The 13,850-nt window shown below is 43.1% G+C and overlaps 1 protein-coding gene across 1 annotated transcript in view; it reads right to left on the bottom strand.

Moving 5' to 3' along the window:
• Positions 1 to 3,396: 3,396 nt before the first annotated feature.
• The window catches only part of sema3aa (sema domain, immunoglobulin domain (Ig), short basic domain, secreted, (semaphorin) 3Aa), a gene marked incomplete at both ends in the record, with an annotated part of 29,577 nt that continues 19,123 nt past the window's right edge, over positions 3,397 to 13,850 (bottom strand). Inside the window, 11 exons of the mRNA XM_079236228.1 lie at positions 3,397 to 4,113; positions 5,216 to 5,361; positions 5,471 to 5,538; positions 7,327 to 7,484; positions 7,720 to 7,761; positions 7,874 to 7,965; positions 8,434 to 8,653; positions 8,795 to 8,939; positions 11,283 to 11,352; positions 11,459 to 11,573; positions 11,720 to 11,862. Coding sequence (XP_079092354.1) covers positions 3,397 to 4,113; positions 5,216 to 5,361; positions 5,471 to 5,538; positions 7,327 to 7,484; positions 7,720 to 7,761; positions 7,874 to 7,965; positions 8,434 to 8,653; positions 8,795 to 8,939; positions 11,283 to 11,352; positions 11,459 to 11,573; positions 11,720 to 11,862 — 1,916 coding nt within the window. The remainder of the gene's footprint in view (positions 4,114 to 5,215; positions 5,362 to 5,470; positions 5,539 to 7,326; positions 7,485 to 7,719; positions 7,762 to 7,873; positions 7,966 to 8,433; positions 8,654 to 8,794; positions 8,940 to 11,282; positions 11,353 to 11,458; positions 11,574 to 11,719; positions 11,863 to 13,850) is intronic.

Raw genomic sequence — 13,850 nt, 5'->3', positions numbered from 1 at the left:
ATAGTAGCGCTGGAAGCGGCCGTCTCAACATATCGCAATACTCAATATATTGCAGTATCGTGATAGTATCGCAGTATCATGATAGTACCGAATCGTGAGACCTCTAGTGATTCCCACCCCAACTGGCTACTAATTATGCTCCGAAATTATGAAATATTACTACTTTAGAGGAAAATAATTGTAACACCGGAAAAATGACCCTGTTTTTTCTGTGCACCTGTGCAAAGTCAAAATGTCTGTTGTGTCTGCTGTGAAAACCTGTAAATTACCTTGAATAACAACTGCAGGTTAAAGAATGTTATATGTTGAGCACAACAGCGGGTGAGTGCACTTAGCGGTTGTTTTTGTGTGTGATTACTTAAGTGTGGTGGTTTTCTTTGCCAGCTGTAAAACATTCAATTACAGATAACGACAACAACAAATCCCAGTTATCTCTCGCCGTGCAGATAATTTTAGATTCATGTAACATATCCATCTGTGAGATTTTTGCCTCAACGCAAGGGAATCCAATCTTGAAACACTATACTTATTACATTTTAACAATGTAGGAACACCGAGCCCCCTTTCCACAGAAAACGTTTTCACTTGTCACAGTGGGGAAACAAATTTAGTTAATGATGTCTCAGTTCCATTAAGTGTCCCAGTGAGCAATGGCAGTGAGCCAGCATGCACACTACCAGGGTCCTGGAACAGGCTCAACACATGGGGTGCAGTGGTTTCTAATATTCTCAATCAAACCTGTGCTTTTCCTGAAATGACATGCCAAAATATGTGCTGTGAAAAATAATTGGTTGCAGTTACTCTTGATAAACCAAAAAGCTTGCTTTGATGATTTTTCTAAAATTGTTGTTTAATAGTTCAAATCTGTTGACAGCCTGTTCTGTGAATTAGTGCAGGATAATGTGGGAAGTGTTTCTGAAAAGAGACGTTGCACATAAAGTATCTGCAAAACTATATTGACCCTCACATCAGCCTCAGCTGGCGTGCTTTGTGAGCAAACATTAACACGTTAACATGCTAAATTATGATGGTGAACGTGATCAGCATTGTTGTTAAACATCAGCGTGTTAGCTTTCGTTCTGAGCATGCTCAGATTAGCGCTCAGGTAAACCCAGCCTCACACAGCCGTCAGCGTGGCTGTAGGTTATTATTTTGTCTTTTAAATCATTCGAGTGAAAGAAAGTGTTCCAGAGGGTGTGTGTCTCTCTCCGTGCAGCTGTGTTTTACCGGACTGGCAAACATTCATTGTTACCTTGTATAAAATGAAGTGCAGCTGAGGACACCGTGTGTAGGAGGTTTTTGATTGAAATAACTGAAATGAGACTGACATTTTTTTTTTTGTAACGGAGATGTTTATTTAGACAACTGAATGCATGCCAGAAAGAACTGTGCTACAGCAGCGGTAACTTTCAGCTCTCTCACTTTACTAACTCTGAGGGAGAGACCCGAATCAGGGACACACCAAACTTTGGAGTATTGGTAGAGAACACTATTTGCTCTGAATTATTGCATTGACACATTTCTCTTGTCATGTATTAGGGGCACAGGGGAAATGGGTACCATTGTTGAATCGAAGTTTAAGCAGCGTGGATCTCAAACAGCTTTGGCTAGAGTATCATGAGCTGTTAAATATCACTGTTTTGGCAAAAAGGACAAAAGTAAATCACACCTTGCGTTAAGGGAACTTTACCTCTCACACAAAACACGTAAAGAGACGATAAAAAAGATGCATACTGTAGGTAGCATTCACATGCAGTATAACGTGTCTTCTCCTTTAGACTAAATTTAACTTTTTTCTCCACTATTTCTTACAGAGAGTCACAGCTAAGGTTTTTCAGTTTTGGGGAATTATCTTACACATAATGGATACTGGATGAACAAAGACATGTTGAATGGATTTGGGAGAAAGGAACACGTTATGAAGTCATCTGTTATGAAATCATCTGTTATGAAAGTCAAAAGAGACAAAATTGTGCTTATCGTTAGTGGGATCTCTATCAAAAATGTAGCAATGACACAAACCCCTACTCGTACGTCATTTTCAATCCTTTTATCCCCAAAAAGGGATTCCTTGACATTCTTTCACCCAGTTGGTCCATCAAAGTTTTCTCAGTTGCTGTTGCCATTGTTTCTCCAATATATTGATGAGCCAAAAACACCATAATATCAAAAATAAATGCAACCCTTTCACAAAACAATGAGCAATAAATAATAATCAAGTGGTGTTCTTGTACTGTATATGTACTGTATATACACAGATAGTTAAGTTTGTTGTATATATGTACACAAAACAACTGGCAGTCTACTTCAGACTGGGTTTATAGCATAGCCTACAACTGGAATTCGTGCCCAGATTCTATAAATCCCAGAAAAAGCAACACCATAATAACTTACACAGAATCCTCAAGAGCAGAAGGGATAATGCACAATGAGACTACTATGTTGCTTGTAACTTTTGCCTCCCAAAATAGAAGCACTGGTCTGGAAAGGAAATATAAAATAAAAATGTAACATTTCTTTAAGGTAGGGTGTAAAAAAAAAAAAAAAAAGCATCTAGAATTCCATAAAATAACTAGCTTATTAAAACATTGATTGACAACAACATGCACAATGCTTCCCCAGCCTCAGGTGGACATGGTTCTGATGAAGCACTTTCTCTGCACCGTGGCATGACAGTTTCTGCATGTAATAATGCTTCTATTTGTTTTATGAGGGACACAACCCCTCCCTTTGCTCTTTATGGGCGCTGTCGTCTGTCTTCGCTTGAAAGACGGAAGGTTCTTTTCCTCAAACAGTTCTTCAAAATAAGAGTTCTTTATCCATCCATATACGCAATCTTGCAGTTCACATGCTCAGGTCAAAGAGGACGGCAGGTTGCAATGGATGCATAATTGATTCTCCAGAAATGTCTGTGTATCTGTTAACGTCTCCAAAAACTGTCCTATCAGCATACCAAGTCCAGATGCTTGCCAAGAAACGCCTCACTAAACATTTTCGTCCCAGTCTTATTTTAGTAGCTTATGTACAGGAAGTTGAAGTGTCTGCCAGGCAGTATCCTAGGCCACCCGCCATATCCTCACACATTTACAGTTTGCATTCCAGTATTTCAGTCCTCTGTTGATGTCCTCTTCACAATTTATGTGCATTTGTGTATGCGTCTTTGAATTTGAGTTTCATTGTTACACAAGTGCAGCTCATGTCTATCTAAAAGTGTGTGCTGCAGTTGTTCTTTTTTTTTTCTTACGGGTTTTTGTTCTGCTGTTGTGATGGCGAGGTCACTGAATCTTACATTGGACACACAATCTATCGAATGTGTTGGTGTGTTTATGTGTGGATGCGTGGGTTTGTGCTTGTATGTGTAGATCTGGTCGCATGTGTGCATCTCAGTGCTTTTTCTCAAACGCTTCGTGGGGGTCTTTGAAGCTCATGGGTCCTCCTGTTGCGTCCCTTCTTATTTTCCTGCATCCGCCTCCACTTGGCTGCGTGCTGGCTGCTCGCCCGTGACCCCCCCGCAGCCTGAGAACCAGCCTGGCTGCCCTGCCCCTTCTGGCCGTTTTGCGTCTTCTGATTGTTCTTAGGAGTCTGGACACTCAACATACCCAGATTTGGTTGAGCTTTCTGGAGAGTCTGGTTTCGTGCTGACCCTTCCACTGTTGGCCCTGGCCTGCTCTGTGGTGGACTGGCTTGCTGCTTCTGGGCTTTGGGAGGTAAAGCTTTAGGCCGTAATGCAGGGTTTGAACCGCCGGTGCTGTCGGTTCTACCCTGATTGTTTCCGTTGGGCGTCTTCACCCTCTTCTGTTTGCGTTCTTTCTTCCAAACTCGATCGCAAAACTCTTCAACGCTGTTGAGGTCTGGGTGGTCCAAGAGAGACAGGAAATCGCGATACCACAGCCTGTGCTTGGGAGAGTGACCGACCCCGCCTCCTGGGCTGGGAAGTCCGGGTAAGATGTCACCCAGTTTCTGGGCAGGGATGACCTGGAGGTTGAGGCGCAGTAGGGGCTGGATGAAGCCGTGTTCCACAGCCTGGCAGTGGTAGGTACCTGTGTCGGACTGGGCCAGACTGCGTATGAGCAGACCCTGGTCTGTACGGAGCACCCGGTCATCTAGCTTGATCTATAAAAGGAAACAGAGAGAAAATAAGATTTTTATTTTTTTTATTTTAATAAGAGCAAGATATTGGTAAGAGGGAACTAGGCAAACAAACATAAAAGGCAAACAGATGTGTTCCCATCAGGACCAGAGTTTCTAGAACTGCCAAATTCTATAATTGATTCCATGTTCTAGGACATTAAAATACTTTGCTTGAAATAAAAAAAGCATGTGTTGTCTCGGTATCCGCAAAAATAAATCCATTATCGCGTTATAAATTTGTAAACGTCCACCTCAGTGACCTCACACGTCTTTAATTTGCATATTGGACCATAATAAGTTTCCAAACTATTTGTGATGTCATAAAGTCATGCTTGAAAATATTTAAGTGAGCACAGAGAAACTTATACCCTTCAGCAGATGCGTGAAAACAGGCTTATAGTGTCAAACTCAACACATACAACAACACATTGTTCTGCACAGTTAAGCTCAGCAAGTGGAGCAACAGTACTGTACAAGCCAGGCACATGTTCACAGACAAAGACACTGTGTGAAACATGCACCCACATAATTAATCTGAAAGAGACTATTGTGTTATAGCAGTGAGGGCAGTGGCGTGAAAAGAAACACACGATAAGTTGTGTAAAAAAGATAGAATGATTGCTTTCCAGAGAAACAAAAAACCTTCAACATCATATTATAATGATTTGCTTCGGATAAGCCTTAAAACTCTTGGATCTGTTCCTCAAACTCCCTTGATTGTATTTATTTGCATCATCAGTGCCTAAAACCACAGACTCTGAACGCCACAGTAGAAAGTCAGGCAATCGTAATTAGTTACATGATAGGGTCAAAAGTTAATCTAACCATACACACCCCTAGGTTACCACCCTTTTCATGTCACTGAGGGTAAAGGCCACAGAGGTCAGAGTTCATTGCATGATAACACAGAGAAGGAAACATGTGGCCTTTGCCAGAGAGATGTTTTGTTTGCGGCAGTTGAATTAGCGTGACATTGAGCTGGAGTTCAAATTGGGGATGTGTGAGTTTTACAATCATCTAGTTGCATTTTCTGTTGCCTGCTTTTTGAGAGGCAAATCAGCAACAACGTGAGAAACATACACACCTCGTGCTTGCGGTCCTCGTTGGGCTTCTGCAGCTGCCAGTATGTGAGTGCTCTCTGAGACTTTGGGCTGCACTCAAGGAACATACTGCTGTTCTCCACGCCGTACACGCCCCGGTCCTCCACGCCTCCTAAGCCGTCCGCATCGTCTACTCAAACCAAAACACACACAGGTGGGGGGGAGGAGGGGGATGAGGAGTGTGTGGCGAGAAGGGGGGAGAGAGTGTGTGTGTTTGTGTGTAGTGGTCATTAAGCTACCGTGATGCTGAAGATCTGAGCATTGGGAGAGAGGGTCTCCGTTTCTGATGTCCTGTCGTCTGGTTCGCCTGGGAAGAAACCACAGTGAAAGTTAATGGCAGAAGTGGGTGTACTGGTAATGCTGGTAATGCACTTCTCACGTTTTGTTCTCTGTACTGTTTGGTTGCAACCACTAGGGGGCAATGTTACACAATACTGTTCCACATTCAGCTTCTCTTTCCTTTAATAAGGACTGGAGAGTGGCTATTTATTGAATCTCCGCTCCACTGTTAAATCACATTGAGTGAAAAAAACTAAAAACTAAATCCTGGCAGAATTGTAGGACAAATAAACCTGCAGAGCAATGAAACCTTGTGCTTCATTGCTTTCTGATGAACCGTTATTATGAAACACACACAGCATTGTTTCGCCCTTGAAATGACTCGTAAAAGCAGCCCCACTCTTTTTCGTCTCGATATGAAAGTCCACTTTGTCATTCAGATTTTTTTTTACAGTTTGACGGCAAGACGTTTTCACAGCCTGGCTTTACTGAATAACTGCAAATGTGTCTCTCCTTGCTCCTAGTTGTCATGGTCACGTTTAAAATCTCTGATGGGCGCTGCAAAAATCAAAGCAGGAAGAGGTGGGGTAGGTCAAAGGTGAGGTGAGGGTTGGACAGAAGGAAATAAAGTAGATAGAGAAAAAAAGTAGAACCGTTGTAAAAAAAAAGAAAAAAAGAAACGGATGGAGAGAAATAGTCAGCTCGTGTTTGAAAATTCTGCACATAAAATATGGCCGCTAACATCCCTTCCCCTTTTTCTTCTGTGTGCCATATATATCTGGACACTCGTCTTTCTGTCTCTTTCTCACACATGTCCCTCCTCTGTACGCTTCCTGGGCTAACATTCCTGTCTTTTTTGGCCGTCTGAGCACGTGCGGAGCCGGGTGTCTGGTTCTCATTCTGGGAGGGAAAATATTTGCAGTGCAGAGGAGAGCCGAGAGGAGCCGATCCTGGCCTTAACCGCGGGGTGTGCCACCACCTCTGTAACCCTGCCAAGCTGGAGTATACCCGCTGGCCTACTTCTGCTGGTGTGAGAAGTTCTGGATGAATGAGATGCAGAGGTATAGTGCTACGTGTGTGTGTGTGTGTGTGTGTGTGTGTGGGCTATGGTGGTCAGCCTAATCCTGCTGGATACAGCAGAGGGTAATTTGAGGGTGTGTATGTTCATACCTCCTGGCTGCAGTGTGAAGCGGTCAGACAGCTCCTGTTGGCTATAATTTAGTGTGTGTTTACTTGTGTAATGTATGTTCCTGTGCGTCTTTATATTACTCTGTGTGTGTGTGTGTGTGTGTGTGTGTGTGTGTGTGTGTGTGTGTGTGTGTGTGTGTGTGTGTACATCTTGGCTGTAGGGCGACGGCATCACAACTCAAAACAACTATTGCTGGCAGAAGTTATAACCCCGGGTTGCTGGATTGTACCTCTCGGAATGCATACTTGGCCTGTGCGTATTTAATGACTGTATTTTGTGCCCGTATAATATTCTAACTCCTGATTACTTCCATGCTTAGATGTTCTGGCATGTACCGTGAAGCTGTGTACTTTTTTTTTGGGATTCACAGCACTCGCTGTCTAAATGCTGGTTGAGGTCTGAGGTAAAAGGAACAACGTTGTATATTAGGATGCCTTCGAGCAAAGCATTTAAAGCCGATTGCAACATCAGGCTGCAGGTGCACTGATAACTCCCAGGTGTGACTGCGTGTGAAGGCATTAACACAAAGGCAGGATGTTGCTGAAAAGAAGCATGCAGGTTCAAGAGGCCCTCTGAGGACAAATAAAGGTCAAAGATGTGTTTGGTTTGGTGCGTGCATGCTCCTACCTCTTGGCGGTAGGAAAGTATCTGGAGCACTCGCTGCCGTCCCAGGCGCAATAAGGGTCTCTGGCCAGGCAGCACTCGGCGCAAGCTTTCCCATACACCTCACACCGATGTAAAGACATCTGCGATACACCCAGGCCAGAGCCAAGGTACAGCTGTTGCTGTGGGAGCAAAAGAAAGAGTGATGATGTAAAACTTGAGTATCCATGTGAGGCTCAGTTGGAAAGGCTCTTGTAAAAAGAAAGGTGGTTGTGGGTTTGGCTCTCAGTGGGCAGTGTTTGTTTAATGGCCCAGGCGTCCTCACTCTTTAGTTTCACTTCTATCCCTGTCAACAATTAATAAATAATAATAAATAATAATAATAATAAATTATTATGTGTGAAGACAGGTCCTTACCTGCTTGGTGGACAGCTCCATAGCAGTAATGGGAGTGGGTTCCTGCACAAAACAAATAGCAGCAGCTGCTTTACTTTCACATCTATGGACATTGTGTTTATTTCTATTGGCATCAGCTTCATACACTGTTGACGCTCAATGTTCAACGTCTTACCCTAAAGACAGTCATCTCTTCGAGCACCACCTCTTCCAGGTCATGCCAGCTCTCTCTGGGTATTGTCACCACCTTCAGTACTGTGCCCATGTCTGAAAGAATACAGTATATGTATTATATATATATATATGTATATATAAAAGGCTGTTTTTTTTATCAAGTATCAATCATCTTTGTTTGCTATTCAAAGTCCTAACCTGAGGCTGTTGGAATATGTAAACTTGCTTAATGCGTATTCTAAATACAACGATTTTTCTCTCAACATTATCGTTTGATATTTTTTGTATATAGATGAAACTGTAAAGTCAAAGAAAGAAAGAAAAGTTACTATTTTCATGTGTTAGCTGTTTATCCCAAATATCTATATACAGACAATGTATAAATATCTAAGAGCTTAGGTGTTACATACAATGCAGTGCATTAAACTATTTTTTAAATACGTAAAAGTGCACAACAATCAACATTAAATAGCACATAACTGTGATGGATTTAAATAATTAAAAAGTGTTGAGAAAGTCACGTTAAAGCACAAAGCAACGGCAAACGGTGAAGTTGTGTACCTGTCCCAATGAACATGACGTCATACTGTCCGTCCTCGGCCTCCACTCTGTCCACGACCAGCTGGGAGAACTGGTAGTCCACGTCGGTTCTCACCATGATGGGATGCCCGCCTATCGGGTGCACTGGGTTGTACATGGCTGGGTGACCTCTGGCGAAGGTGATGACATCATCAGGGAGGTCCTTGGTGGAGTCGAATCCTCCAAATGTCTTGCTGGGACACTGTAAATCAGACCAAAGTGGCAGGCAGGTAAATTTTGGATTACAAAATTACTCAAAGATGAGAAGCAGTGTTGTGCTTATTTGACTTTATTGCTTGTAAAATCACTACATTTGTGGACAATTTTTTAGGTGGAGACTTACAGTGCCAGGGCGGGGGTAGGGCACCCTCCCCTGGAAAGGCACCCACTGGTAGTTGGGTCCATCTCTGTGGGCGTAGGGACCCAGGAAAACCCTCCTGATGTCGGCCATGTTGTACATGCACACTGCTGAGCCTTTAAAGATGTTACTGTGGGGAAAGAGACAGAGCAACTTAGTAGGGGTGAAAGACGAAACAAAGATAGAGAAAGATGAAGAGAGGGAGGGAGTGAGAGGGCGGTGGAATCAAGAGAGATGACACGCACAAGGGATTCATAAACAACCGGCCACAAGACAGGGATTAAGAGCTTGTGAAATACTGAAGAAAGACAACAAAATGACCCTTCATCGCACAAAGACGGAGGGGAACGCGGTTGTCATTACCTAAGGATAGGAATGACAGATTGGAACTTCTCTCTGATTGCTTCCAGCCTCTTGCGAACAGACAGGAATTTGGGCACACCACCAACAAAACAGAAGACCTGGTTCAGAGCATATTTGAAATCCCCTTCAATATTTTGTGAGCGCTCGCTCGAGCCAGATGGGTGGATTTTGATCTCACTCGCCAGAGAAGGCCTAAAGCAGGCAAGGTCAATCAATCATGCGAGAAAAAAAAGGATATTTTGTGAATTTTATTTCAATTCATACTCTGCCCAGGTCATCCAGAAGACAAGCGATTTGAGCTGTGACTCATTACAGTGGAACATTTGGGAGTTTCACCGGAATATTCCAAGATATATGTATTCCAAAAGAGTCATTAAAATGTTCCTGTGGAGATTGTGACAAAGTAAGCTGGCTGTTTAAATAAATCTGCACACCATGAAGTCCATTAACCTTACCACATATAAGGGGGATTTGTTTCATTATTTTACAGGCTTGGAATTTTTTGTTTGGAGGTCAAGATGTTCAAAAATCAAGTTCATTCATCAGCTTTTTGTCACTTTTTACAGATGGCAGATTTGAATTCGTACAGCCAGTCTCTTGCATAGGCAGGAACCAAATGCTTCAATGAGAGTCGGCACGTCCTTTGTCTTGCTGACTGCAATGGGAAGTTGTATCAGACTAATTAGGGAAGTGGCTGGCATAAACACAGCCGACAGTACTCACCAAAGCATGGAAGATGAATGGATTAGCGTTTGAAAATGTTAATTACAGAGAAATTCAATTAACTCCAGAAGCAAAAAAAAAAAGGGACACTCCAATATATATGCTTAAGAAGAAGGAAGAAACATGTGTTGTAGCAGATACACACAATTTGAGAGAAAGGCACACATATTCAGTCGACCCCACAAAAATGCGCGCACACACACACACACACACACAAAAAAACACACACACGCAAACAGTCCAATCAAACATTGATCTGTCAGTGGCAGCTTCTTTGTGCCTCATTAAGCAGTGATATTAAAAGCCGGTCCCTCTGAATCTCTGCTCTATTCATCTCTGAAAAGCGGCCACTTAGAAAACCAATTAAACCACTTTAATTCCTCAATGCCCCATAATTGAATTTTAAAGCGTGCATGTGTGTGTGTGTGTGTGCGCGGGGGGGGGTACGTAGGTGTACACCCACCACCAACGCACCGACCTCTAGCTTTGAATACATCTCCAGGACGCAGAGAAAAGCTTTACGGGCCTGGTGAAGCAAGGCGCCTGTCGGTATGCGTTAGCTAGCGCCGGTCTGCTATTCAGCCTGTCTTATCATTAGCCGTGATTGATGGTGAAGTGTTTGTCCTCCTTTCAAAGCGGTTCAGAGACACCACTGGACACAAAATACCCCCCCTCCTTCCCAAATGCAAATTCATCATCATCATGATAAGTGCCACCATCTGTGCCATTTCAACTCACTTATCTACACTGCCCCATGCCTTCACCTCTCCACATGCTTCAATAGAGCCCCACCCAGCCTTCTGAAAAACCCATTCAAGTCTGGGGCGGCGGCCAAGGCAGAGACGCACGTTCCTGCTGAGTGAATATCATGTTTCTCTCGCTCCCTCGTGCTCCATAATCTGATTTCCCCCCAAGCCTCTGCCAAGGTTTCAGTGAAAAAGGGGACAGGTAGCGAGGAACCGGCTAAACGCAATCTCCATCCTGAGATGTGGGGAGGGGAACAATATGAGGGGAAAGCAACCATAAGACACCTGTAAGTGGATTACGGGACAAGGACCGCTGTCTGGGAATTTGAAGGGGGCACGCTTGGTTACTCGCATCCTGCCATGTAATTTAAAATGGTTATGGAATTACAGATAAAGGCATGGAATAAAGGTTGAGAAACGGAGGAACTCCTGAAAGGAAATATGAAGCGTGTGTGTTTTTCAAATACAGAGGAAATAACTTGTCTAGGGTGGCTGCCGGTTGAATTTATATCCTTCTGATCTCCTAGCAACAAATAAACCAAACAAATATGATAGTACCAGCACCTGTCAAGCTGTTCTCAAAGTGAGCCTTTGCACGCACATTTTGGAGGTCATATGAAAATATGTGGATGGGTCTGTACCTGGATGTGGTGAATACAGCGTATATAACCGGGTTCTTTGGATCCTTGGAGCTCATGAGAAACACATCCTCTGAAAAAACAAAGCAAGAATGGGTGAAGGTGATGTTTTAGTCATCAGCATTTGAAAGAGAGATTTAAAAAAAAAAATCAAATACAAATAATGAATACACACTTACGAAGCTCATCAAAGTGTGTATCAATGCCGTTGAGCCCGGGCACTGAACACATTAACCGGGCCTTGAGGAAAGTAGTCCACTTGTTCACCAGACTCCTGTGACCTCCCATGTCGTTCTGTGTTACAAACCCCAAAAAACTCAATACATTTCCTGCAAACTGACATAAACATGCAGGCATTTCTATAAGACCATGCATATTTTAAACAAATCATCATGGATCTTTCCAACTGTGATACGTTTTTTGTATGTGTGTGTTGTTACCTTACACAGTTGTCCTATCCTGGCGATGGTAGCCTTGCCAGTGTGCTCTCCGTCCATGGCGTTCTCCTTGAAAAACAGGAAGATCTTATCGTCTTCAGGGTTGTCACTTTCTGGGATCAAGTGAACGCCTATGAACCTGGGGTCTAGAGGGGAAAAAAGGAAAAGAATGAAGCACAGAAAACGACGTAGCATGCAGTAAAATAAGCAAACATTTGTTCATACCCACTTGAATCCCACACAAAGCTACACAAATCTAAATTTACGATCCAAACCCCGCCCCAATGACAATCCTTTCACCCCTATTTTACACCTCCAAAACCTAATCCCCCATGATATTCTCCAGTCACGGCTCAGTAATAACAGCCATTCACTTTACACACTGGTGTTACAGTATCTGACTTTACTCCAAGTGAGCGCTCCAAGTCCAAATCCCACATAACTCCCTTCTCTAGGCCACATCCCCACAAACACACATGGCTCTGATTGTCCCCGGTAACACTTGAATAAATTGATCTCGACCTTAAGCGCGAGAGGAAATCAAAGCTAAACGGGCCTTAGGGCTGAGATCTCTCCGAGTTGAAGGGGCAGAGGGACTAGGGGAAAGTGGCCGCAGTCACTGCGGCGGCGTCACTCGTAAAACGAGCCTGTGTCTAGGAGCTCGGGGTTAGCTGGAGAGAAACAAGCCGTGCCATGTTACGCCTCCATGGCCGTTTAGGATATAGAGTAGCTGTGAAAAAGACTAGTGTGGCCAAAGTGGAAAGCAGATTTATAAGCAGCGCTGTGCGGGTGTGAGACCTCTGGTATGAATCATGTACCCCACACACTCCTCATAGATCTATTGTGAATGTGTGCCATTTAATCTACACATTCAAAAATTCAACCTTGCATGCCCTCGCATACAAAAACAGGCTTCTGCCAGTGTCGCCAACCATTGAGGTAATTTTATATACAATTTATTACTTTTATTCCCAACAAAAGGCCACTGTATTCAGTCGAGGTCTACTTGCACCTAAACGTTGAGTGAGAGGGTATTAACGGGTGAAGGGATGTGTAAATGAATAAAGACCATCAAAGCCAAAGCTATACCATTTAACCCTAAATCCTTTTCAGAATCAACTACTAAGAATGAATTCCCAAGTGTCTTTTTCTTGTTGCATTTGAGCACCATGTAACTTTGTTGATAAAGGCTCAATAGAATATCCCCATCCCAGTAATCCATGCAATTACAATCCCCCTTTTGTGCAAAAGGAGTTGGATTTTGCCGGGCCGAATGGCTACAATCCCCGGCGTATTTGTTTGAACAAGGTGAAAGATCGATGGGGATTAACGCTGCAACAATGGCTTCTCCCTTTGAAATCGCTCTTCATTAATATGTCATAGCAATCAGCACTACATAGAACAGTGTTTGTGATTTCTGATGGTGCTGGGGGAGGAGAGGGGGGATGAGAGGAATTTGACTCCACTACAGGAAAACAGCTGAGAGCGGATTAGTTCTGTGGGAAAGAGGGGGAAAAGGGATGGCACAGCTTGAGGGAAAGGTTCAAACTGACCTTGTGAGGCTCCCTAAGTCCTCCGCGGTGCCGAAAGATAGCCAGACAGACTGAACAGTCAATAACCCTCACTGACTCGCTAATCTTACCAGCGCAGGCAAATCCAGTGACTTTGTGAATGGGCTCTGATATCTGATGTCTGCACATGAATGGAAATGATTGGAGACTTGAGGCTTGTGAGAGAATGTAATGCTTCGATGTCCATTGAAAAGCTCAATGGTATTCTTTCTCCAAAACTGGCCAATGACAAGGGTTTACTTCCACCTGCTGCTGAACAGTAGAGGTTATTGTGGGTCACAAGTGTCCAATTTTACTTTAATGGTAACGTTTGTTGGAGTTTGTGAGGTTTGAAATTGTATGTTATCTAGTTTTTACAGTCTGAACCCTATTAACTTCAAACGTAAGCTTCAAGAATGAAATGGCCTCTTAAAAAACAGGAAAGGCAACATATTTGTGTAAACTTATAAAATATAAATATATTAAACAACTCCCTTTTTCATGAAGAAAAACTAGATTGTGCAAAACACAGATCATCTTTTTTCAGGAAAATGTTTTTCTTCAGGAGTAAACTCAATTTATTT

The sequence above is a fragment of the Taurulus bubalis genome (genome assembly GCF_910589615.1).
Source record: "Taurulus bubalis genome assembly, chromosome: 20".
NCBI lineage: Eukaryota > Metazoa > Chordata > Actinopteri > Perciformes > Cottidae > Taurulus > Taurulus bubalis.
This window is presented reverse-complemented; position numbering and strand designations above follow the sequence as displayed.